This window comes from Marmota flaviventris, chromosome 7, assembly GCF_047511675.1.
Source record: "Marmota flaviventris isolate mMarFla1 chromosome 7, mMarFla1.hap1, whole genome shotgun sequence".
Taxonomy (NCBI): domain Eukaryota; kingdom Metazoa; phylum Chordata; class Mammalia; order Rodentia; family Sciuridae; genus Marmota; species Marmota flaviventris.
The window spans coordinates 137,241,240-137,268,121 of record NC_092504.1 but is presented as its reverse complement, the minus strand read 5'-3'; the positions used below and the strand labels follow the sequence as shown (position 1 = coordinate 137,268,121).

Genomic DNA, 26,882 nt, shown 5'->3' with positions numbered 1-26,882 from the left:
GCTATTGGTTCATTTTAGTTACACATAACATTAGGCTTCATTCTGACATAAATATTAAAGCATGGAGTATAACTTGCTATAATTCAGTCTCTAGCACATCCCCTTTCCCTTTCTCCTCCCTTCCCCTGTTTCTTTTCCTCCACTGATCTTTCTACTATTTACTTCTAGTTTTATTTTTTAATTAGTGTCTTGTGAATATTCATAAAGATGAGATTCACTGTGGTATATTCATATTTGTGCACAGGAAAGCTAGATAAGAGCTACCCCACTGTTCTTCCCTTATCCCATCCCTCCTCCCACCCCCTCACTCTCCTTCATCTACTCCACATCTTTCTTTTATTTTGATGGGATTCTACCCACCTTAGGAAAGCAATTTTTCTTTTTCTTTTTTTCCCCCAAAGCTTTACTGAGGTAAAATTGAAGTAGAGTAAAATGCACATATTTGAAGTATGCAATTTGATCAGTTTTCACATGTATGTAACCAATACAACCAATTTTAAAAAAGCATTTCCATTACTTTTTTTTAAAATTTGAAATCATGCAGACTGTGCTCCCTGCATGACTTATTACATTAAAAGTCAATCACCTTAAGATATATAGAACCCCACCCCCACATGTCAACTATTTCAAAATTAAATGGCACACTTATAAATATCAAGGAAGAAGGCATAAGGAAAGTAAATTAAAAGTGCTTTTTTTTTTTTTTTTTTTTTTTTTTTTGTGGTGCTGGGGATTGAACCCAGGGCCTTGTGCATGCAAGGCAAGCACTCCACCAACGGAGCTATATCCCCAGCTCAATTAAAAGTGCTTTGAATTGAGTGATAATAAAAGCTTAAAATATCAGGATCTCTGGGATGAAATAGTGTTCAGATGAACATTATAACTTAAGTATCAGAAAGAAGCTAGAGTAACAAATTATTTTCAAATTATGGAGCAGGAAGGAAAAAATATGAGTAGGAGCAGAAATATATGAAATAGGGAAGAAATAATACAGCTAAAATTTGATAAAAATCAAACAAGTCTAATAAAAAAATGAAAGAACACAAAAATTAATAGCAACGAAAAGGGAGCTATCAAAATAACCATACTGATGCTAAAAATATATTAAGGCAATATTACAATTGTATGCCAACATATGTGATAGCTTTATTATTTCTAATATTGGCAGAGATACCTAAAATCCTATAAGGGAAGGAAGAAGGGTGAGAAAGAGGGTTAGAGGAGATGAAGGGAAAAACTAGTCAGTTTTTTTGGTGGGCAGAAATCATAAAATTTTCTCCCCAAATGGGGCAAAGTAAGAGATTTAGGAGAAAAAGAATTGTAATTTCAGCAATAAAGCTGATAATGAAAGTCCTGTACAGTAAAGATCAAATCAAAAGAGTCTTTGTGGGAATAATTCCATAATATGACTAAAAAGGAATTCCCTATTGTAATATTTCTTTCTTAGATTTCAGCATTAACTCTTACTTCAAGATTTGTTGCATATTAAAAATTGACAAATAGAGATATATTTCATTATGTAAACATTTGTTATTGCAGAAATTTAAGCCAAAAACCATCAAGGATGTCATTTACTATTAAATTTTGGTCACCAATGTCTTAATGTTCCAGTGAATATGTCCCTCCAAAACTTATTAACTAATGAGCTTTTTCCTATGGTAAACCTTCAAGGTGATCACTGTGTTTATTTCTAAAAATCTATAATGTTTATCAGTATTGAAAACTGAGTTTGCATAAGCAAGAAAGTCTATTTTGGGTCTCAATTTAGTTCTTTTAGAAGAATTTTACCAAAAGATGGAAGCCTTTCCAATCTAGGATCAACTTGTTCATATTATCAGTTGGCACTATAATTATTGGGTGAGTATACAAAGTAACTTCAGCTACCAGAGTTCCATGTTTTGCAATTTATTCTGCATATTTTCACTAATAGAATATTTTACCTGGTTTTGTAAAATGATCATAGCCTCTGTGGGTTGATATCATGGGTGGGCTCTCTGCCTTCCCTAAGTTGAGTCAAGGCCTCTCCGTTCTCAGTCACCACTGGTTTTGATTTTCTGCACGTGTCGAATGTGGCAACGCGAATCTGTTGAGCCACACACCCTAGACCTCTGCCTCAGCTTATGTTTTCATGAATTCCACAGATTTATCTACTGTGGAAAACAAAATGAAAACATTTTCCTTTCTAGTGAACCTAACTTTAGAGATTATTTTAAAAGTATAAACTATTTTAGAGCATTTTAAATAAGATTTCAGTTGTAAAGATTTAATTTACTGAATAAATTGTTTATTAGTCAAATAACCTCATATATTAAAAATACACATATAAATCTAAGATCTCAACTTAAATATCTCTATATGATTTATCAAAAATTTATAAAATCTCTGTAATTTTTGAAGTTATTCTTTGATTTCTCTAGATAAATTATTTCCACTGAAAATACGGCTGTACCTCAACATGATAAAAGGCACATATCTCAAACCCACAGCAAACATCATATTCAATTATGAAAAGCTAAAAGCTTTTCCCCTAAGATGAAGAACCCAGCAAAGATGCCCCTTTTTGCCATGTATATTCAACATAATACTAGAAATCCTAGTCTGAGCAAACAGGTATGAGACAGAAATAAAAGATATCCAAGCTGGAAAGGAAGAAGCTAGATTGTCCCTGTTTGTAGATGAAATGATCTTATGTTTAGAAAGCACTAAAGACACCACCAACACAGAATGAGTCAAAATAGAAACAACCTTAAAATTCATATGGAACCACAGGAGACCCCCAAATAGCCAAAGCAACTGTTATGGATTAGGTATGAGGTGTCCCCCAAAAGCTCACACGTGTGAGACAAACAAGAACACTCAGAGGTGAAATGACTGAGTTATGAGAGCCTTAACGCACTCAGTGAATCATCCCCTCTTGGAGATTAACAGAGCAGTAACTGAAGGCAGATCAGGTATGGCTGGAGAAGGTGCCTTTGGGTTCCACATGTTGTGAGCTGAGCTTAGTCTCTCTCTGATTCCTGATCACCATGTAAGCCGCTTTCCTCGGCCACACTCTTCTGCCATGATTTTCTGCTTCACCTTGAGCCCCAAGGAATGGAGCTGGCTGTCTATGGACTGAGACCTCTGGAACTGTGAGCCCCCAAATAAACTCCCTCCTTAAAATTGTTCTTGTCAGGTCTTTTAGTCAGAGCAACAAAAAAGCTGACTAAAACAGCAATCTTGAGCAAAAAGAACAAAGCTGGAATCATCAAACTATCTGACTTCAAAATATACTACAAAGCTACAGTAACCTGTTTTTGTACTAATACAAAAACAGACCACATGTTCCAATGAAACAGAGAGTCCATAAATACATTCATGCATTTGTGGTTCAGTGCTTTCAACAAGGGACCAATGGGGAAAGGGAAGAATTTCTTCAATAAATGGTGCTAGGAAAACTGCATATACACATGCAGAAGAATAAAACTGACCTTTATCTCTACATACAGAAATAAACTAAAAATAGGTTAAAGACTTAAATTTCAAAACTACTAAAAGAAAACACAGGAGAAAAGTTGTACACCATTCAATGGCCTAGACTAAGAGTGTTTGGCTATGACCATTTTATGGTTTGGACCTAGAGTGCCCACCAAAGTCTCGTGTGTTGGAAGGTTTGGTCTTCAGCTTGCGACACTATTGGGAGGTAGTGGAAATGTTTAGGAGTTGAGGCACAGTTGTTGGAAGTTACGTTACTGAAGGTGTGCCCTTGAGGGGGACATTGGGCATTGGGATCCCAGCCCCTGCCCCTACTTTGGTTCCCAGCTACCATGAGATGAACAGTCTCCTATGTCACATGCTTCTGCCATGATATACTGTGCTGTCACAAGCCCACAGAAAGGTGGCCAAGTGACCACAGACTGAAACCTCTGAAACCAGAGCCCAAATATTCCTTTGCTCATTTTAAGTTGATTTTCTCAGGTATTTGTTACAGAGACAGAAAGCTAAACAAAGAACCAAAGCAGAGGCAACAAAAAGTAGAAAGACAAATGTGGTATTCAACCTGCCCCCAAAAGGACTCAATCGACAGGGTCAAGAGACAACGCATGGAATGGGGGAAAATATTGTAAACCATGTATCTCGACATGGAGTTCACATTCAAAATAAACAAGGAACTCAATTCAATGGCAAGAAAATAAATAACCTGGTTAAAAAATGGACAAATGACCTGAATAGACATTTCTCAAAAGAACACACATAAATGGCTAACAGGTACATGAAAAAACACTCAACATCACTAATTGTGAGGAAAATGCAAATCAGTGAGATATTATCTTAAAATGAGATATTACCTCACACCTGGCAGCACGGCTATTTTCAAGGGGATGAAAGATAATGAGAGCTGGCCAGGATGTGGAAGAAAAGCACCTGTGAACTGCTGTTGGTAAGAAGGCAAATTAGCACAGTCATTATGGAAAACAGTATGGAGGTTCCCCAAAATATAAAAAATAGAACTACTAGACGATCCAGCAACTGGGTATAAAACCAATGGAAATGAAATCAGTATATCAAAGAGACATCTGCACCCCCATGTTCATTGCAACATTACTCACAATACTCAAGACATGGAATTAACCCAGTGTCGATCACTGGATGAGTAGATAAAGAAATAGTGGGATATATACACACTGAACACTGTTAGCCTTAAAATAGAAGGAATCTTATCTTGTGACAAAATGAATGAACCTGGAAGACATTATGCTAAGTGAAATAAGCCAGGCACAGAAAGACAAATAACACATGAGCTCACTTATATGTGGAATATAAAAAAATTGAACTCACAGAAGTAGGGAAGAGAGTGTTGGTTATCAGGAAATGGGTGGGGGTGAGGAGTTGGAGAGATTGTTCATAGGACACAGGTTTCAGTTAAATAGGAGAAATAAGTTCAAGAGATCTATATTGCAACAGTGTGATGACAGTTTGCATCAATGCACTGTACTTTCTTTGAAACTCCCTAAGAGAGTAAATTTTAAGTGTTCTCACCATAAAAAATCATAAACATGTGAAATAATGCATACATAAATCAGCTAGCCTGAGCAATTTCATAATGTATACAAACTTCAACACATGTTGTATACAATGAATATGTACATATTTTTCAATTAAAATTAATTTTAAAAAGACAAGTAGGGAAAAAAGAAAATAGATTCCTCTTTAACCCATAAAGAGTATGTTCCAAAACCCCCAGTAGTTGCCTAAAACCTCAGATTAATACTGATCCCTAAATATACAGGTGGAACATGAAACTGATATGATGCAGTTTCAGAGTTTGGAGAGTTTTGAATTTTTTAGATTAGGGATGCTTGACTGGTAAAATCTGGGTAAACATTCCAAAATCCAAAAAAATTAAAAATTAGAAACACATTTCTGGACACAAGCATTTTGATAAAGGATAGTAAGTCTATATATACTAAGTAAGTTTAATTTATAATTTATAAATTAGGCACAGTAAGAGATTAACAATGATAATTAATAATAAACATACATTTTATAAGAATTTTGGATTTTGGAATTGTAGAAAATAAACTGGACTTTATTAAACTATTATTTAAATTATCACTATAATCATGTGCCTACAGAGGATAAGGTTCTGGGTAAACTAGTAGTTGCTCACACATATAGAACACCTAAGTGAATAAGGGGTAGGATGAGGCTAAGTGCATTGCAGAACTTTGAGAATGAAAAGAAAGAGCTCAGTTTTAACTTCTAAGCTCAATTAATTACCCTAAAAGAGATCTTCATCTCTGCCTACAAAGCTGAGATTTTCAATAATAAGACCCAAAGTCTAATCATGTGGGTAGCTGAATTATATACAGTACAAAACCAAATTCCCAAGCTTGCAAGGTATCCCTTCCATTGAAAATGGGATGGGGCTCGTATAGAGCTCCTGTGAAGCTCGGACCTTGGATCTCTGCATTCTGTCATGCCTCCTTTGCCAGGGGCAGCAGCACTTCCACCCTGTTTGGGAAGGTAAGTCTGCTTTTTGTGAAGTTTGTAAAGTCAGGGAATTGCTTTGCACACAAAAGGTGACTCTCATTGTTTCTAAACTTGTAACCAGACAGGAGTCCACTTTGATATAAGAGAATGAGGGATAAGACATGACCTGTTAGGAGACAAAATTTAACAGAATAATTACTTGATTCTCTCAATTTTGTGTAGACAGAAATCTGGAGAATGGGTATGAGAATGGATTCTCAGGGCTGGATTACAGTGCAAGAAATGAAATTTTGATTAGTCCATAACAATTTGGGCTCACATTGAATATCAATTTTCTAGATTTAATGTGTTAGCTTCAGTGTACTGGTTAGTCTAGTTGGTTGAATAAAATCTGAACTCAAAGGTAGATGATGCTAAAACATCAGAATTTCCTTTATTATATCGTAGAACAGAATCCCTCCTCTTGGCATGTCTGATATTTGGGGTGGCAAAAGTCTTTGTTGCAGGAGGCTGTCCTATGCACTGTAGGATGTTTAGCACCATCTCTGCCTTGAATATGTAGCAATCCTAGAATGTGTTCAGATAATGTTGAGAGAAATATTCAGGGGAAGGGGAAGGGGAAGGCAACATTGTCTCTATTTGGAATAAAAGAAGTTAGCAAAGACTTGGGGGAAACCGTAAGATTAAGTGGGTTCTTAAATGTAAAACCAGCTCATCCATCCTTCAATTCTGTCCCTTAGGAGAATCCAGAGGACATTCCCTTCACCAAGTCTGTGACTCAGTATCCCTGCAGAGCTCTGTGGCAGTTATTCTTTGTGGCACAGAAATGACAGTGGGAACTGCTGTCATGGAATTGGGCTTCCAGAATTCAATGGAAATGCTAAGATTCTTAATGGCAAGAGCTACCCAGAGTCGTCACTGAAAATGATGGGGGCATGGTAACTAGAAGGGACAGTAGAGCTGGAGCAGTAATCAGAAGAGTCTGATCTACAGAGATCTTTGGGGTTTGTATATTCACCTAATAATTTGTCTACCAATTATTTTGTAATTTCTATATATACAACTCTATTATAGGCTAAGGATGCCTGATTTCTTTTTGCCCTTGTCAACCTTTCATTTCTTTGTCTTTTTTAAAAATATTTTTTTAGTTGTGGATGAACACAATAACTTTTATTTTTATGTGGTACTGGGGATTGAACCTAGTGCCCCATACGTGCCAGGCAAGTGCTGTATCACTGAGCTCCAACCCCAGCCCCTTCATTTCTTTTTCTTACTGCCATGTACTGATTTGGTTTCTAAGACAAAGATGAACAGAAGTGCTATTAGTGAACTTGTCTTTTTCTTAATCTTAAAAGAAATGTTATTAATGTTTTTTTGTCATTAAGAATAACTTTGCTATAGAACATGTACCTTTGTAAAATTCTATTCCTAGTTTCTAGGATTTTGAAAACAATATTTGATAAATACCAACCCATTATTGCTTATTCCATTTCTGAAAAGACTTTGCAGAGTTAGTTTCTTTCTTTTCTTTTCTATTTTGTTTTGACTCTTATTTTTCTGGATACTTTTTTTTTTCAGTCTCTTTCAGTGGAACATTCATCTCCCTAAAATTTAAGTTTTGGAAACTAGTCCTCAACAATTTCATTTCTCTACCTATTACTTTTTTCCAACATGTTCTCATTCCATGACTTTAGAAATCATGTATATATACATGATTCCCACACATTTACAGCTCCTGTTGCAATCTCTTTTCTGAATACTAAAGTTAAATACAACTGACTAGTCTTCTCAGCAGCTCTTACTTATCATGGCCCAGAGTAAACTTTTTTTTTTTTTTTTTTTTTAATCTCCAGCTCTTTAAAGCCTAGTACTAATTGCCATCATTTTATACTTGGACTATTATAGTGTGGGTCTCATTCTCCCTTCTTCTACCCTGGTCCCTTTACATTCTTTGTTTTCTTAAAATGTACTTTCTTTTCAGAGCAATTTCAGGTTAACTGAAGTTGATTCTTCATACAGCAAATTCAGCTGTTGAACATAATTGTGCCAGATTACATCACTTCAATCAAAGCCTTCCAATTGCATTCCCACTCAAAGTTCTTGAGCTTCCCATTTCTTTCAGCACAGAAATCTCAAGTTCTTTCTGAAAAAGGGCTGGAAAATTTTTCTTGAAGCGCCAGAGAGCAAGCATTTTAGGCTTTGTAGGTCAAATGGATTCTGTTGCAACTACTGAATATCATAAATGCTACACCTATATGCAAATAGCAGTAAGATCCTAAACTACCATGACCAACCAAAATCATTGTATTTTGTAAAATATACATGAAATTTACAAAAATATAACTATTTTAATTTATAATGCTTAATATTTTTAGTAGTTCAATAAGTAATTTGCTGATTAAGAAATGAGTATAAGGTCCAGAATTATACATTTTTACAAAAAGATTGTCAAGAACATTAAACTATAGTTTTAAATAATTTCTTCTGTAAAATGTGTCAATTATTAATAGAGAACTTACTTTAGATTGCTGATTCTAATTTCTGCACTTTCAGTAAGTTTTTTTGTTTCTTCTTTCCACCGATCAGCTGCCTTCTGTTGAGTAGCTAAGAGATGCCTCAGTTCAATAGTGGAATTTCGATTACTGTCTTCCATTTCTCTCAACTGAACTTCAAAACCATGTTCCTTTATTAACAACTCATGTTCCATTGTACTGATCTAAGGAATAAAGTGAACACAGTAACTTTTCTTCAAATCCTAAAAATGTCAGTAGGAAAAAAGTATATTATGTATCCTAAAACCATTTTCTTTAACTTACTCTTACTTTTGATGCCAGAATTCATAGAAAATGTTCATGCTTTTAGTAACTGAGAGCTAGGTTTTTAATGAAACAATTCTGGATTTATATATTGATTTTAAGATTATCTTTCAAAGAGCTTTGTAAAGTAGAAGAAAAGCATATACTGGAATTCCTTTACCATTTCAGTTGTAGTATAAATAATGTATTTTTAAAAGAAAACATAAATAATGGTCTTCAGAATCTCATGTGAAAATGTCTTAAATATATATATATATATTTAATTTTTTTATAAATTGTTGGATCTTTATTTGATTCATTTATTTATATGCAGTGCTGAGAATCGAACCCATTGCTTCACATATGGTAGGCAAGTGCTTGACCACTGAACCACAACCCAGCCCCTTAATTATATTCTGTGAATTTATGTTATTATAGTAAAAACATCCTAACACAGAATGAAAATACAAGTAAGTGCCCTTTGGATACCCTGGAAGCTTCTTCAAGAGATTCAGAGAGAGGTAAGTTCTAATGGCTTCAAGGCATCCTATACAATGAACTGCCTTTTCTCATCTGCACCTACAATGCAACTATGTGTCCTGTCCTCGAGGCAGCTGAGAAAGTGGTTACTGGGATAGTTCTTATATTCTGTGGTTCAAAAGAAAGACCAAGGTGGGGAAAAGCTGGGAGGTGACCCGACTCCTTTGGTGGAGTCTCAGGCCATTTTTATCTTGAAGAAATAGGGCAAAGAAACCTGTCTTGTGATATTTTAAGGTAATGTATTTAAAAGTGGCCACAGATGGCTTGGCTTCTAGTAATTCATTTAATAGAACTATTTTCAAACTGAAGATACAATGAACAACTCAACTTTACCGATTCAAAAACAACAAAGAAAAACCAAACAACAAAAATACCCAAGGCTCATGTGGGAAAGCTTCAAACTTCCTATCCTTAGCACCTCTGATAAATGTAACATACTTTCTGTAACTCTTAAATATGTTTTCTCAAGTAGTATACAAGTAGAATTTAAGATCATATCAGTTTGGACACTGGAAAACCACCTTGCACTTATCAATTGGCGTCCTGTCCCTGCCACGCAGTATTCCTGAGGCTCCTCGACACCTACTGCTGTCTTAATAACTTCTAAATGACTGGATTCTGCAAATTTAGATTTGAACACACTTTTCTTTCCTTCTCTGCCTTAATCTCCACTTCTTTTGGTTCCTTATGATTCTAACATCTTACTTGGAAAAAAAAACCTCCCAGTTTCTGTCAGTGTCTGCCTACCACACGTATTAAAAACTGATTTATGCATCTACATGCAGCAATAGGACTTCGCCTGCTTAGCCGACTTCCTCTTGTCCCTTGGAAGTTCTATAGTGCAACAAGCCTTGCTCTAAGGTCCGTCTGATAACCTGGCCTCTGCCTATGTTTCCAAGCTTGTGTGTAGCCACTATTCCCTTCCCCTGCCTCTACCACAATGTGTTCTCACTCTGGGTCTTTCTCACATCTTGTTCCCTTTGCCTGGAATAATCATTCCCTTCCACCTACTTTTGTTATAAGGAAAACACAGGGCCCTACGCTGGTAAAGAAAGAGGGGCTGGTAATTTGTAATTTTATGTTTAAAGTGTGCCCATCTCCATGCAGATTATAAGCTTAAGGATGGGTACAATATTTGCTTTGTTTACCATTGTATCTTTAGCACCTGGAACATAAGTTGTCAAAAAACATTTGCAAATTAAATGAAAGATGACTCTTTGGTGTCAAACTTCAGTCTTAAAACAAACCCCAGAGCCTTTAATCAGAGCAATTCCAACTGCTCAAGTGGGAGGTCTGCGTGATGTTGAAAGGCCAATGGCCACAACTGAATCTCTTTCTGCAAAAATTTTATTTTTTACTAAGTTCAGAATGTTGGGTTGGAAAAAGGGATTTAATGGTCTTCTACCTTTACTACACTTACTTCTGCAGATAAATACCATGCAAACCGATAATAGGTTTGCTAAAAACTATTCCATTTCTTAATTTTAGATACTTATGAGGGATATTCAGACCACAAAGAAACTGAGAACCTTTACAGAAAAAAGGGAAGAACTGGAAAAGGGGAGAGTTGGAGCTGAAAGGAATGCAGTGGCTCTAAAATCAAATGAAAATGTCATAATAAATTGTTAAGGTTTTCATCTAACTGACCTCCCAATATCTCCCTGTCTTTACCCCGTCAGCTACTTTCAGTGTATCCACTAAATACCATACTCTCTTCCAAAGGGAAACAAAGAAGCAAAGAGTAGCACTAGATTTCTATGTTGTCAAAGAAATAATCAGCTGCAAAGGAGCTGAGAGCCCTCCTCCTCCATAAATAGAATTATCTCTACCTATTTTGGTTTCATCAAAGTATGGTGACCTTTTATTTTTTTTAAATTATGGAAAATGTTTAGTATGGGAACTTTCAGCACACGTAAAGTGGATTACAGTGAATTCCTGTACGTCCATCATCCAGCTTCTATAACCACATCTATTAAGCTCATAGTCAACTTTGTGTTTTCTATATTCCTACTCACTTTCCTCTGCTAATATTTATCTTTCTTTCCCTTACAATGAAGCAATGTAAGTTATTTGTATGTTTTGTATGCATTTGAAGGACTATTTTCCACTTTCACTCTCTTAATGGTATCTTTGATGACTAAAAATCTTAATTATGAAATACAATTAATTTGTCATTTCATTACATTAGTGCTATTTGTGTTCTATTTCAGAAATATCTTCCTACGCAAGGAATGAAGATTTTCTCCTAGAATTCCATGGTTTTATGTTTTAAACCTGGTGATTCTTAAATCTGAGTTTGATTTTGTACCCTATTTTATGCCATTGATCAGTTTGATTTTTTTCAAACTTTATTCTGATGTCAATAACACTATCTTAATTTCTGTAGTTTTATCTCAAGTATGGTTCCTCTCCTTGATTTTCAAAGACTTCCCACAGCCTAAAGCATAAAGTACAAACTTCTTTGTATGATATATAAGACCGTCTTTTCATAGTCCATGTTGTTATAAATATATAGTGTTCTTAATATTTACAATAGGAGGCATTAAATATATGTTGATACTAATTAGGCTGGAACATGACTTCTTATGGGTTCTTTCAGCAACAACAAATAAAAACACTAATTTATCACGTTATATCCTTACTATAAAACTGTAAGAGGTAGAGCTTTAAAATAAAGAGTCAGTGCCACTTTTTGCAAGAGTTTGTGGAATGGAGAAAGGTCAGTGAGATTCCAACGGGGATTCTGACTTTGTTTCTGGAAACTCCCTTTAACCAGGTTATCATGCTCCTGTTACCAAAGTGTGTCAGCAGAAAGTAAAGGGGAGAGAAAACAAAAGAAAGGCTTTTTGTTGTTGTTGTTTTTATTTTATTTTTTCAAGATGAGACTTTTGCTCCTTGCCTTCTTCCTGTCGTGGAGTTTTGGGACTCACTGAGTGGTTTTCTCAGAGCACACTGATATAACATCCTCTTACAGTTAGTTTTAGAAAAGTTCAGTTCTTGAGAGGCTATAAGAGAGGGAGAAGGAAGGAGGGCATTCTGTAAAGTTATCTAATCTATAGTTTTGCTAGTGTTGCTTAAATTGCTTTGGCAAGAATATCAGTGTATTTCACGGTTGGAAAAGAATTGTGTGTGTGTGTGTAGATAGCGGAGGCAATCATTCTCAAGTGTGCTTGCCAAGTTCTATAATACTGCAATGACTGGTTGACACTCTGAATTATGATTTAGTGCTATCTGATCAGAAGTAAAAAAAAGGGGGGGGCTTAAAAATGATGTTTTACTTGGTTTTTCTCAATATTCTCTATACTTTGATTTTCCCAAGAACACATTTAATTCTAAGTAGTCTTTAAAATACCTTTAATTTGGCTTTTTTTTCAGCCTCTAGAGCAATCTTTCTTAAATTCTCAGTCTCCTTCAGTAACTCTTCATTTTCTTGCTGAAGTTTCAGCCTTTGTTCACTGACGAAGCCGCAATTCTCCCTCTCAGACTCCAATATATTTTGAAGTTTCTGAATCATTTCATGGGAACGTGATATCTCTTCTGAGGAGCTGATTTTTAAAAAAGGCAAAAAGAACTCTTAACTCTTAATGACCAATAGCAGAAATCAAAATGTCTACCCACCTTTTCTAGTACAGACTTCTGTTTCCTTTATTCAGAGCCATTTTTTTACTTTATATTTATGTGGTTTCAAAATGCTATGTAATACATTTAACAATGAAGGCAAATATATTTAACAATCTTAACTAAGAACAGACAAACGACTGTTACCACTCATCTGGAAAATCGATGTGAAACTTATTTCAACTTTTTACTAACACTGAGAATCATTGTATAAGGACTTTTCAAGGAACAAACTGAAGACAATAAATAACATAATCATAATCAAAACTTTGCTTCATCAGTAAACTCCACGGGAAAACATAACAGTTGACTACACTATGAGATTATGATAAAATCTATTTTCATGTTTCATGTCTTAGAAATGGTTTTACAAATTCTAGTTGTGTAAACTTGTTTTACCATAGGTATCAGGTTATGTTTCTTGAACTTTCTCAGTCATGGATTATTAGGTGAGATAAACTCTCAACATGTATGGTTCAACATGTACTTCAATAAATACACTTCTAATTTTTATTCCTATTTTCTAAAATTTTCATCTTTTCCATCCCAGATAATCACCACTCCGAACATTCCTGGTCAATAGGTATCAGAGTAAACACCTATCAATATCAAACAATATCACTTCTATATTTATATTGTAATGGCTTAAGTTGAGGCAGACACGGTTACTTATTTTCTGACCTTTACTGCCTCCCTGCTGTATCTTTGCTTCCCCAGTTCCTCCCACATTCTTGTATGCTCTGATTTCTATATTAAATCTTTGATTCCACTAAACATGCTGCTCTTCTTCTTCTGTTTAAAGGTTGGTTGACAGAGTTGCTAATGAAAGGAGGTATCCAAGCAATGATAATAAAAGAATGCTAATATCAGAAAAATGCTAAGATCAGAAACAACCACACGTTTCTGTGCCCTCTGTCAAAAGTCAAAAAGTCCACAATGGAACAGAAAAACCAAGTGAATGACAGCACATATATGTCTTGAGTAGAGGAAACTTTACAGTACAAAGAACTGTTTTTTAATCAAATTATTTGGTGAAAAAAATTGAAGAAGAAGGGAAACCTAGAGACAAATGAAGACTAAGAAAAAGCAGTCCTAGCATTCCTGAAACCAGAAGTGGACAGGAAAATTCACAATTAAGAGAAAACCTTTGAACGAAGTGACTGTACGAAAACTTTTATCTCGTGCACCTCCAAGCGCATGTAAAAATTTACATTGGAGAAAAGTCCTTTGTGTGTAGGGAATGTGGGGTAGTCTTTGCTACTTTCTCATGTCCTAACAAACATGGAACAATTAATCCCAGAAAGAAGTATACCACTTGCACAGGGTGTTTGGAAGTCTTTAGCAACTCCCATTTCCTTAATGAAGCAAAAGAACTCAAGAAGCCTATAAATGGAGAGAAGCTTTTTGCACGTAAGGAACATGGGAAAGCATTTCATCTAATCTTCACACCTTATTCAATATATTCAAATGCATACTGGGAGAGACTTCTACAATTGAGGGTTGTGGGAAAGACTTCAAACATCTTATACCTTATGTAACCTATAAGACTTTATAGTGGAGAGAACTCATATGGAAGTAAGGAAAATAGGAAAGCCTTTAGATAGTACTAATCTTTCACTGAATATGTAAGAACTCACATGGGGGAAAAGCATATGATGTAATAAATGTGGGTAAGTCTTTAAAATTTTCCATTGTCTTATGTTTACATTAGAAAAAATTCCCATGCAAGTCAAGAACATAGGAAAGACTATATATCTTACACACCTTAACAAACATGAATGAACTCACGGTAGAGGGAAGCAATATATGTCGATATATACATACAAACAAGGATATGTACGTGTGTACACACACATATATACACAAATACACACACACACACACACACATACAGATATCCTTGTGAGTAGGAAATATGGACCACCCTTAGTTGTTACTCAACCTTTAGGAAAGAAGTGGGAACCCATGCTGGAGTAAAACTCTGTTAAGAAGTGAAATAACCTTAAATTGTTAATCTTCTTTAGGAAGTAAATAAAAGCCCCAAGAGAAACTACATTAATGTGTGAACAATGTGGAAAAGTCTTAGATTTTTCCTTATATCTCAAAATTCATGAGGAATTTACAGTGGAATAAAATCTTACAAATGTATGAAATGTGGAAAAATATTTACTTTCTTTTCATTCCTGAAGAAAAATGTGAACATACAACTAAAAAGAAACCTCACAAATGTAAGGAAAGTAGGATAGCCTTCAGTTTTCCCTGGATAGTTGAGGAACATATGAAAATTCACACAAACATTATGAATGAAAGAAATGAGGAAGTAGTTTTCTGTGACTGTGTCCTGTAGAAAACACATGTGAATTCACCCTGAAGAAAAAATGTGAATATAAGGAACATGAAGAAGACTTCAGTGACTTCTCTTTTTACTCAGAAAAACACATAAATAGAGAGACACTGTGAATTAAAACAAATGCAGGATGTGAAGGGATGTGCAGTGGAGGGACTCCTATGAACGAACACATGGTATTGAGAGAAACCTTTCTTAGTACATACAAGAATTTCTAGGAATATACTGGCTCCTTCTGCATGCTTCCTTTGGAAGTAATCACACAAGCAATTATCTAGATTACTGAAAATCACAATATGTTTATGAAACAAATATGCAGAATCTCCTTTTGAAAAAACACTTCAGGTATTAGTGTATGTATTTTAAGAAATAAAATTGTCTTCATTTAAAAAATATCTTTTGAATATATATAGAGATTAGAGTTTCAGGTAATTTAAATAAATCTTTACTATACTTAAGTAACATTCTGGTGAAAAAAAGTAAATTCAGAAGGGATATGGCATTTTATAGGTTTATCACTTTTATAGATAATGTAATAAACATGATGGTTCATTAAATAATATGCAATATCACAAGAAACATACTAAAGATAATTACAAACAAACTATTACAATAATTACATAGTATGAAAAAAATAAAATGGTATGCCACTGTTAAATCTTTTCCTTCTGAAGAAACTAGTTTTTTGAAATAGTCTTGAAAAAAACTGTATTTGGTCCTTTCAACACAAGATGTATGAGTCCTCTCTCTCTCTCTCTCTCTCTCTCTCTCTCTCTCTCTCTCTCTCTCTCTCACACACACACACACACACACACACACACCCAGGAATCTCAAAAATCATGGGAATTCTGAAGATGTCATCACAGAAAACCCAAAAGAAAACTTACTTAATTTCAAGTTGTTTTATTCTACTTTCTGCTTTCTTAAGTCTTAGCTGAAGATCGTCTTTTGAGCTCTCTGCAATCAGATATCTTTGGTGCATTTCTTCCAGTTTTCTGTAGTCACTTTCATTCCCTCTGCCTTCACGGTAAATCTGCAGAAGAGGCTTATATGTGTACTTCCTTATAGAAGGAAACCCTCTTAATAAATTATACAGTTTAGATACTGAAATCAATGATGACAAAAAGTCACAATCATGTATTCATCTGTTTCCACTATAATGTATTAAAACACATCAAAGATTAATTCTAATTGCTTCACATTTACAAAATAAATTGCTGAAAACTGAGATATAATCACTTATTTTTAAAAAATTACTCATGCTAATAATATGAAATGTAAAGCAGCCAAAGCTAAAAACAAAACAAAACATACTATAAATGTCAACTTAGAGATAACCACTGGCAATTCTTTGATAAACAACCTTTGAGACAATTTACCAAAATTCAAATACTGCAATGAGTAGAACTATCTGGCTCCAGAATCTCCCTCTGGCTTATCTGGACAATGATGTAGCTATGGGAGTTCCCCTTCCCCAGCAGTGGCTGAACCCCAGCTTAGCTTCTCATGAGACTCTGGACTTGCACTTACAGCACAGGGGCTGACACACCCCAAGGGAAGCAAGGTCTTCAGATGGTAATATTCTCTATTTTGATAAGTCCCACCCAGCTACCCCCCCAGATCCAGACCACCTGGCCACACAACCTGTGTCTTCTCCACTGACTAGACTGCTGTCACACCTGCACTATGAAAAGGCAGAGCACCAGCATATCTGCATGGTGTTGCTAGCACAACTGCACTTCAGTCTCAGCAGGACTGTGACCAGGCAGGCTGGCCTGTGGGACAGGGAGAGAGCAGGGAGTGTGCCTTTGCTCTGCCTGCTGTCTTCAGCCTTGAAGGTGCTCCATTTCCCCAGTGGAGCCTATTCCTTGATCCAACCCAAGTAGTGTTCAAGAATTCCTCAAACCCCAATGTACAGCAGCAGGTGGCAAGCTAAAGAGGACCCAACCTGACAGATGGAGACTCACAAGGATCTACCTTCCAGGAGCGTGGTAACCAGGAAGGTCTCACTTTGAACACACGTATACATTTCTTTTCTTGAAAATCAGGCTGTATACCAAGTTCTGTTTTATAAATTATTATTTTACTATCTGGTGTCATGATTTTTGAGAACATGGATATATCACATGATTTTTTGTCTATGTAGCTCATCTTTGAAAGTCAAATGCTTACTATCATTTACTATTTCTTAATATTGGACAAGTTATTTACTACTCTAGGACAGTTCCTAATACAGCATCTAAAATATTGTATGTTCAAATTTGGTCTTTTCTTTTCCCAAGACACTTTAAAAAAATGTGATATTTGTTGCTAATAAAAAAGTGTAAAGAGGTAAGCTATATGGCACATGCCTGTAATCCTAGCAACTCGGGAGGCTGAGGCAGAAGGATTGCGAGCTCAAAGTCAGCCTTTGCAACTTGGCGAGAAACTTTGCAACTCAGTGAGACCCTGTCTCTAAGCAAAATATAAAAAAAAGGGCTGGGGATGTGGCTCAGTGGTTGAGCACCCCTGGGTTCAATCCTCAGTACAAAAAAGAAAAAAGTGTAAGAAAGAAAGAAATTTTAAAGTTTTTCTCAAATTTAATTGAGGTCAATATTTTTCCTAATTATTATAATTTTAAAGGCAAAAATCATAGCAATGTTATAATTTTCTAGTTAATTATTTTGTTATTTTTGTAGATGGTCTAACCCCAGAGAGAGTTGACATAAAATTAAAAAATGAAACTTCCTATTGGGACACAGTTAAGCAAAGAGTTTTATGGTCAAAGAATATGATTGTTCTTGGAAAGAAATGTATGCAGGCAATACCAGAATTTAAATGAAGACTCTGAGTATATTCCAAGAAAATAAAAACACTCACCAGGAGAATACTTATAAATACAAGGGTTGCTAGTAGATAATGTGATGAAAGCAGACAAAATTGTTGGATATTTGTAGTTGTGTTTTAGGTAGGTATATTTCCTTTTTCTTTTTACCTTTTCTAGTTCTTCTTCCACAGCTTTTTTTTCCCTAATGGCTCGTTCAATTTGGCTTTGTTTTTCATCACACTCCTATAAATTCAAGTTATAGTGTAAATAAATATGTTTGGTGAAACCTTAAGGAAAATAGGAGGGATTGAAAAAGTAAAATGACTTGCTCATAACAGAAATATCATACTTACATTAACAACAAAGTAAGGTCATAGTGACTAGAAACAAACCAAAACTTAATTTTCAAGAGCTACTTATCCTAGGATTTCAGAAGTGACCTCTAGTTATAGACCGCCAAAGAATTGTACTTCAACCGACTAGGTGGGACATAGGTTGGGTGATGGGGAGGAAAAAATAATCAGGGTCCCTTTCTCACGGTACAGATTCTTTTATGTACTCTTATTAAACATTTTGGAAAGGGAACATTGATAGTAGTATAATATCCTGGGGGATATCCTCAGGCTCAAAAGGTGGCAGGTGAGCAAATTCTAAAACAGTTAATTTCTCTTTGCAAAACTTACAAACAACCATGGGAATACTAAATACGTTTTATTAGCAGGAACATAAAACATTTTTGCTCAAAAATTTTATGCTCAAAAGATTTTAATCAGTAAACTTAGAAAGCATATCAATTAATCAATAAACTTTCATATTTTGCTAATAAAACAATAATCATTCTAATTACTGGTTTTCTTCACAATTATTTATTTTATACGTTAATGTGTTTTGGAGGATGAATATAAATAGCTTTTTATTATTGTGAATCATGCTTCAGAGGAGTCTGCTTTGCTGACAGTATTCTGCTAAAGATATTTAATTATTTTTAATTATTTTAAATGTGACCCCAAATTAATCACTTTGGTTATAATGAAGACCTTTACCTGATGTTACAAATCAGATGAAAAATTTAAGTTTAGTATCTTTTATTAAGATAGTATATTCAGTGTAGACCAACTGCACCTTTAATATTTCATTTATGCTCCTGTATACTGGAAGTTGTTCGTCTATTAAAAGGTAATTTTGGGGGCTGGGGTTGTCGCTCAGCGGTAGACTGTTTGCCTAGCACATGCAAAGCCCTGGGTTCGATCCCTAGTACCACATAAAAATAAATAAAGTAATGGTATTGTGTCCAACTACAACTAAAAAAAATAAATATTAAAAAAAGGTAGGGGCTGGGGTTGTGGCTCCGTAGTAGAGTGCTCTCCTAGCATGCACAAGGCGCTGGGTTCGATCCTCCGCACCACATAAAAATAAAATAAAGACGTTGTGTCCACCAAAAACTGAAAAATAAATATTAAAAAATTCTCTCTCTCTTTTTTTTTTTTAAAAAGATACTGTGTCCACCTAAAACTTAAGAATAAATATTTTAAAAAAAGGTAGTTTCGTGGTGCTGAATATGGTATTTCTTCTATTTTATAACTTTTCCCACGTGACTTTCAATATGTATGTTAATAACAAAGTCAGATTAAACTTTTGGGCCTGGCATGTGGGTAGAAAGACCAGCATGTTATAGGTATGTTACATATACATGGCCATGAAATTCACCATATCATATTGACAGGTGATATTAACTAAAAGAATATTTGATTAACCCAGTGTAACAAAGGTAAAATGAGACAAAATAGTTGAAGCCTTTATAGAAAATTTTCATATTAATTCTATTAAAAACACACTACAATACTAACACAAACATTAAAAATTAATTATTAAAAGGTTTTTAGAGTTATTAGCTAATCACCCCTGATAAACCTATGTTTGGGGAAAACAAGACAAAATGAAAACAGCTATTTTTCAAGCACTCATGGAGTATTTCTGAAATCATATCCCAGCATAAAGGAAGCCTCATCAAATTTTAAGATGAATATCATTTACACCATGATCTGTGTCCCTTGTGTAACCAAATTAGAAATCAACAATAAAAAGACAGTCTAAATTTCTGTGTATTTAGAAACTAAAAAATAGGTTTTCAAAAAAAAATTCAAGATCTAAGAAAAGATCATAATGAATGCTTCATTTCACTCCTATATATGTATGCATTTATAACTGATCCTCTTCCTCATTTGCAAGAGATTCATAGCAGAATTAAAATCTTGAGTGTTCTTAAAAGAAACTCTGTCTTGCAGTAGAAGCTAAAAGCTGGGGGGTGGGTGTTGGTCTCTAAAGAGAACAGTAGCTTGGAGTGCACTACCTTTAGCTTTTTCTTAACCTATGTTAAAAAGGTGCATGCTAACCTAAATATATAAGTTTTTTTCTTCCTGCAAGCATAACTTAATTTTGGGCTAGTCAAAATATGTTAAACTTACTCTCAGACTTAACTGTTTTGGTAAAGATGGTTACATACAATTGCTTTTTTTAAAAAAATAATTTATTTTTTAGTTATAGATGGACACAATATCTTTATTTTATTTTTATGTGGTGCTTAAGATCAAACCCAGTGCCTCATGCTTGGTAGGCGAGCACTCTATCACTGAGCCACAACCCCAGCCCCATACAACAGCTTTTTAATAACAGAAAACAGGGTTGTTATGCCTGAGACTACAGCCTAGATTTTTCTGGGAATATATACTTTTTAAAAGTAAATGAAAATGTCTTCATTTGAACACATTTTATAACATATTTAATGTTCAAACACTTTAAACAGTACAGTTTTTTTATACACAGAATCAACATGACATCAGATTATGTTTGATGTTTAGAAAAATAACTTAGCTAAGAGGAAGAATTGTAGTACCATAAGCATTAGAAACATGTTTAGTAATAAACTGAAGTTATCAATTTTTTAAACTTTAGAGTGAGTTTAATATAACTTTTGTTGTTACACAGATAATAATTATTTTAAAAATCCTTACTAGTCCTCATTCCTTTGGGAAAACAGAACTAATTTTCTTGCTCTTGCAGAGTGGACAGTCCACTGAATAATTCTAGACCGGGGTAAAGGCACTGTTATTCCTCCTCTTCTATAGAGAAGAGAGTCTTCTAATAGCTAATCAGCCCATGGAATAGAATAAGCAAGATAACAGGGTGAGGTAAAACTGTGTAACAGTGAATGGCACATGACTAATTAGCCATATTGCATCCCATTAATTTTATACAATGTTCCTATATCACCAAAACAAGTGATATTTAAAAAATAAATAAAAAGTAACACTGTTTCTGATTCTATACATTCAGGACCTGTACATAATATACACTACAGTGTTTGTAGAAAGTGGGAAAGACCTGATTCCTCTTTCAGATGTATTTAAACGTCATTCAGTTAATAAATATTTATTTCAAAATATACTGTGTAAAAACACCATAGGAGGCAACGGGGGAAATGAAGGAAGACAAAAGACTTTCTACACCAAGGTGCTTCCAATCTAATTGAAGGAATAAGATTTCATGGAGAGAGCACCAGTTTGTGTGTGGGTGTGTGCTGACACACAAAAGTGCAGCATCTTTATTAAAAGATAGCTCACTGCTCTGTCTTGTAACAGATGAAAAGTGATAACAGGGATTCAGAAAAGTTAAAAGAGTTTGTGAAGATGTAAATTCTTTCCATTTCCTGGAATTGCCTTTATTTTTATTCTCCTACAAGCAAAACTTTAAAATTTCATCTCCTCGAGGCTGGGGTTGTGGCTCAGTGGTATAGCACTCACCTAGCATGGGTGAGGCACTGGGTTCGATCCTCAGCATCACATAAAGATAAATAAATGAAGGTATTGTGTCCATCTACAACTGAAAAATGTTTAACAACAAAAAATTCATCTTCTCAAATTTTCAAGTTAAATTAATATCTCTAATGCAATCTCCACCACACAAGCTCTCTCTTCCTCTTCCCCTTCGCCTACTTGCTCTTCAGTACTCCTTTCTTCGGGAGCTTCCCGGGGTCTTTCCTCCCTCTCCCTTTCTGCCTGGCCTCCCAGATGAAGCCAACACGTGGGAGCAGCTGCAGCTGGGTGCTCAATGGCACTGTGTGTTCTGTCAAAGGCAAGTGATTACCAAGTACATGTGCTGAATGCCATCTATCTTTCCTGCTAGACCAAGGCACAAGACTGCAGAAAACATGTCTTTCTGGATTTTCACTTTGTCCTTAACACCTAGCATAGGTCATGGCTCAGTAAATATATTTTGAATGAATGAATGTCCAATACCATCTATAGTGGCTTTTAAGCAATTTTTCAAAGAAATTATCAATATAGTCTTCTCACATACCATTTGAAGGGCTGAAAGTTCTTCCGTTAATCGAGAAATCTGTACATGATATTGCTTTTTTGTATTTTCAACCTGTAAATTAAGACACTACAAATTATTTAGGTAAAGAGTAAAAATGATTAATATCTGATACAAATTTAGGATAATAAATGTTTTTTAGTACTGGAGATGGGAAATGATCTACAACTGAGCTATATCCCACTCCTTGGGATAACACTTTGTATAAAAAGTAAAATTATGACTTTTAGGGCATAAAAGATGAATAAACACACAATGTATTTAAGAGCCAAGAATCTGTCATAAGAATAAAAGGAACAGGATGATCCATCTAAAAGGAGAGTGGCTCTTGTTTATATGGTTTCTTTATCAATATTTTACTATTATTAGAAATAAAAGCTGGAAACATTTTATGAAACTTAATTATTAATTCCTTTAAAACAATAATTTAAATCATATCAATTAGTATAAATAATATATTTTTGTGAAAAATAAGTATATTCACTAAAACTAAACATTTTTGAGAAGAGTGGCGTTATTTTACATCTTTGTGAATCTCCTTAATGTCTTGCGGAATAGAAGTCAGCTAGATTCTCTGATCTGTTTCTGTATTCAACCTGTTGTGTTGTTGCAGATCAGACAGCCTTTGGAAAACCATGCTACTGGCTTGTGATAAAATGGGCGTGAAAAGAGTAACAGTGTGGCAATGTCACTCTGAAAGTAGGTGTGGTTGCAGGATCTCTGAGCAACACTTTGGGAGCTGGTGCCCAGAGCAGGGTAAGAGAAAAACAGCATCACACACTGCAAATGCAACAAATAAACTTTAAGGAACTTGTATTTCACAAATGGAAGAACATTTTAGCTGCACATAAGATCACATCTTAGAGCAAGCAAATTACTTTTTAAGGAAATATGCATTTAAATTAACACAGAAATATCTTCAGAAACAGTACAATTTATGTGCTCGGAGTATTCTGAGGAATTAGTCACACCTTGTCAGGATGGTTCCTATGACAATAATTTTTTCTAATAGATATTCATGCTTTTTAAAAGGAGTGTGAAGAACACTGATGCCAATCGTATACTGTCAAGAAAACTTCCATGATCCAAAAGTCTTTGGGAATTTTCTAGAATTGTACTAAATGAACTATTTTTAAAACATAATGAAAACTTTCTTTGGAACATTTAGAAAAATGCCATGTACTTTATCTGGTTTATTAATATGAACTATATTTTTGAAGATCTGTCAACATTATATGTGGCCATATTTTAGGTCATAATTAATGTTGACTTCCCTTATAAAATTAAGGGTTAGGACATTAAAGATCAATCTATGTTGTTCATGGGTCAGTAATAAGAGTTGAGCCTTTTAAGGATTATATACGTTAGGCATATGAAATTGTTATTATCTCCAATCAGGTTAGGAAGACTGAGCACTTGGTTTGGATCTAGAATGTCTCCCAGGCCACAGGCAGAGGTCTGGTCCCAGTAAGGCACTGCTGGGAGATGTCGGAACCTTTAAGAGGTGGGGCCTGGTGGAGGCCTTCAGGTCACTGGAGACAGGCCCTAAAAGGGGAAACCAGGACCCTGACCCTTCTCATTCCTCCCATTCACTTCCCAACCATGCGGTGTGTGGGTTTTTTTTCCTTTGGTGCACTATTGTTGTACATAGTGATGAGATTCACGGTACATATTCATACATGCACACAATATAACAATAGGATTTGGTCAATATCATTCCCCAGAAGTCCCCTTGCCCCCTTTCTTCCTCCCTCCCCTGACACCTTTCCTCTACTCTACTGATCTCCCTTGGATTTTCATGAAGGTGAGTGCTTTTGCTATTCCAATACACTCCTGCAGTGATTTGCAGACTCCCTATAGTCCTAAAAGTGATGGGGCCCAATGATCATGGACTGGAATTTCTGAAACCATCAGACAAACCGAAACTTTTCCTCCTTATAAATTAGAACTGGCAAGCTGATTAATACATTGAGGCAAAAAGAAATTAAGTCATGGATGTTCCCATAACTTCATTAACTTCATTTCCCAGTTCTTTCCCTTTTCCCTCCCCTCCTCCCTCTTCCTTGGTTCCCTACTTCTACTCTCTCTAAGATGTCCCTTTTATTTTAATGTATATATTTTTGTTCCACATATGCCATAATTTTAATTAAATGAAAATTCAAAGGAAAAATTCTACGTATAGTGATTATTATTTTCTGAATACTGGGTTTGCAATCTTAATTTTCTTTTACACAATGCTATATATCTTCCATTTGTTTTAACCATGAACCTGTATTATTTTCAATAATAATTTTTAAGTTTATATATATTAAAAAAAAAACAAACACCAACAACCCAAATTGGCAGTAGTGTGAAATGCAAAGGAGTCAAGAGACGCAGAAAATGCTTGGCACATAGGAAGTGCTCAATAAAGACTTCCTGAGTGAATGACCAGAGCAGTAGTGAGGGGCTGGGTATTAAGGAAATCAACAAGAGCACAGGAGAAAGGAAAGATCTGAGAGGAAGAGAGCGAGTCCAGTTCTGACAATGAGCTTCTGCTGCCTGTAGGGTTCCTTATGGGGGAGTAACAGGAGGCATAGTTAGTATTCATATTTGTGAAGGTATTTGGAATTAACACCATCACATCACCTTAGAAAAAATTCCCTGAGATTATCTAATGGTTAATGCAAAACACAACCTCCACCAACCTTAAAATCAAAGTGAATTCATTTTAGGATTAGAAAATACAAGTCGAGTGTTAATACCATGATAGAATACTTTGATAAAATACTTTTGCTATAAAATACATACAACTTGTTAATTATCTATTTTAAAAATAAGTCTTCAAGAAAATGTTAGGCTCTGGCCTAAAGTTATAGTATCTCAATCCCATAAAGACAGCATGGTTCTAGTAGGAATGACACAGAAGATCAGAAATAAAAAGCCCAGGAATTAGTTTGGATTCTGCCTCAAACTGGAATTTTCATATTGGGATACTATCTAGTTTTAGTCAGTGACAAAGGACAGTCATGAATTGCTTAACAACAGGGTTTGTTCTGAGAAGTATATTGTTAGGTGATTTTGTTTTTGTGACAATATTTAACACAAACCTAGAAGGTACAGCTGACATACACACCTATGCTATTGCTCTTAGACCTGTAACGGCATGTTGCTGTATTGGACACTGTAGGCACAATGGTAGATATTTGTATATCTAAACATATTTCAACAAGAATAAAAACTTACTAGAATAAGAAATTACTAGGTGACAAGAATTTTTCATCATAACCTTATGGAACCACTGTCATATATACAGTCTGTTGTTGATCAAAATGTTGTTATGTGGCCCAGGACTGTAATAGATTCCTAAGAAATACTTTCGTGGCAAGAAACATTATAGAGTGGCTTTGTAAGAATGCAAACTTTACCACTTATTTGTCTGTGAGAAAGCAAATCAGTTAACTTTATTTTTATTTATTTATTTATTTGTGGTGCTGGGATTGGACCCACAGCCTTGTGCATACAAGGCAAGCACTCTGTTAACTGAGCTATATCCCCAGCCCTAACTTTATTTTTTTTTAAACTGACAAGGCTATTAAAAACCAGTCTAAAATGGCTGTCCCTCTAGGAGTAGTATTAAAGAAAAGGAACAGTTGTTTTTAACCATTTATACGAATAATTTCATAGGCAGTCTTCCTGAATTTTACTTTTCAATTTTGAAGTCTCTAAGTAACACTTAGTTTTATAGTTGGGACTTAGATTTGGAATTTTAAATATAATTAAAAACTCCTTACTTCTTTCTTGGTTCTTATAGAGGTATTTTGTATAAGCTGAGAAACTGCTTCACTCATTTTCTTTTTATCTTCTTCATTTTGCTTCTTTTCAAGCAGAGCCTACAAAAATAATCATTTCATGTTATAGATCACATAATTATTAGCAAAGAGAATTTATTAAAAACCTACTAATCACTCTCTTTATAATAACGTCACCTCCTAAATTTCTGGGACATTTCCATTTGAAGATGTTGCCAGAGTCATGAATGATATCCGTTTTTCCAAACCTCATACATCCTTGTCCTAATTAAAAACTTACTCTGACATTTATTTCAGCCAGTGTTTCCATCCAATCTCTACAGATAGAAATCTTAAAGATTTTTAAATTTTTCTTCTCTTTCAAGTGCCTATACAAATTAAGTCATCATCCATTAGTATCATATTCTTGAAAAAAATCTCTGGATTTCTCCTTCTTTACATTATTTGATATTACTCAAATTATGTCCTTCATACCTGGATCACACTGTACCACCTCTGATGTGTTTTTATCCCTACCAATCATTGCCATCACCCACTAAAAATACTGTTAAAATTCTAGTTCTGTTTGTCAGTCACACTCCATTTCTTTCCTATGGGGTAAAACTCCTCTACTCATCTCCTTCCATTCTTTTTACACT

At 34.8% G+C, this 26,882-nt stretch overlaps 1 protein-coding gene across 4 annotated transcripts in view; it reads right to left on the bottom strand.

Annotated features, from left to right (window-relative positions):
• The window catches only part of Sclt1 (sodium channel and clathrin linker 1), a 160,504-nt gene that overhangs the window by 33,370 nt on the left and 100,252 nt on the right, over positions 1-26,882 (bottom strand). For 3 of the 4 annotated variants that reach the window (XR_011708035.1, XR_011708036.1, XM_071614669.1), the window contains exons 13-18: positions 26,227-26,325; positions 22,436-22,507; positions 18,248-18,322; positions 16,161-16,306; positions 12,661-12,853; positions 8,493-8,689 (exon numbers count right to left, since the gene is read on the bottom strand). Coding sequence is in view for 2 of the 4 variants with exons in the window: in XM_071614669.1 (XP_071470770.1) it covers positions 8,493-8,689; positions 12,661-12,853; positions 16,161-16,306; positions 18,248-18,322; positions 22,436-22,507; positions 26,227-26,325 (782 nt within the window). In the remaining 2 variants the exon portion in view is untranslated. The remainder of the gene's footprint in view (positions 1-8,492; positions 8,690-12,660; positions 12,854-16,160; positions 16,307-18,247; positions 18,323-22,435; positions 22,508-26,226; positions 26,326-26,882) is intronic. The other variant, XM_071614670.1, reaches the window with a different exon arrangement.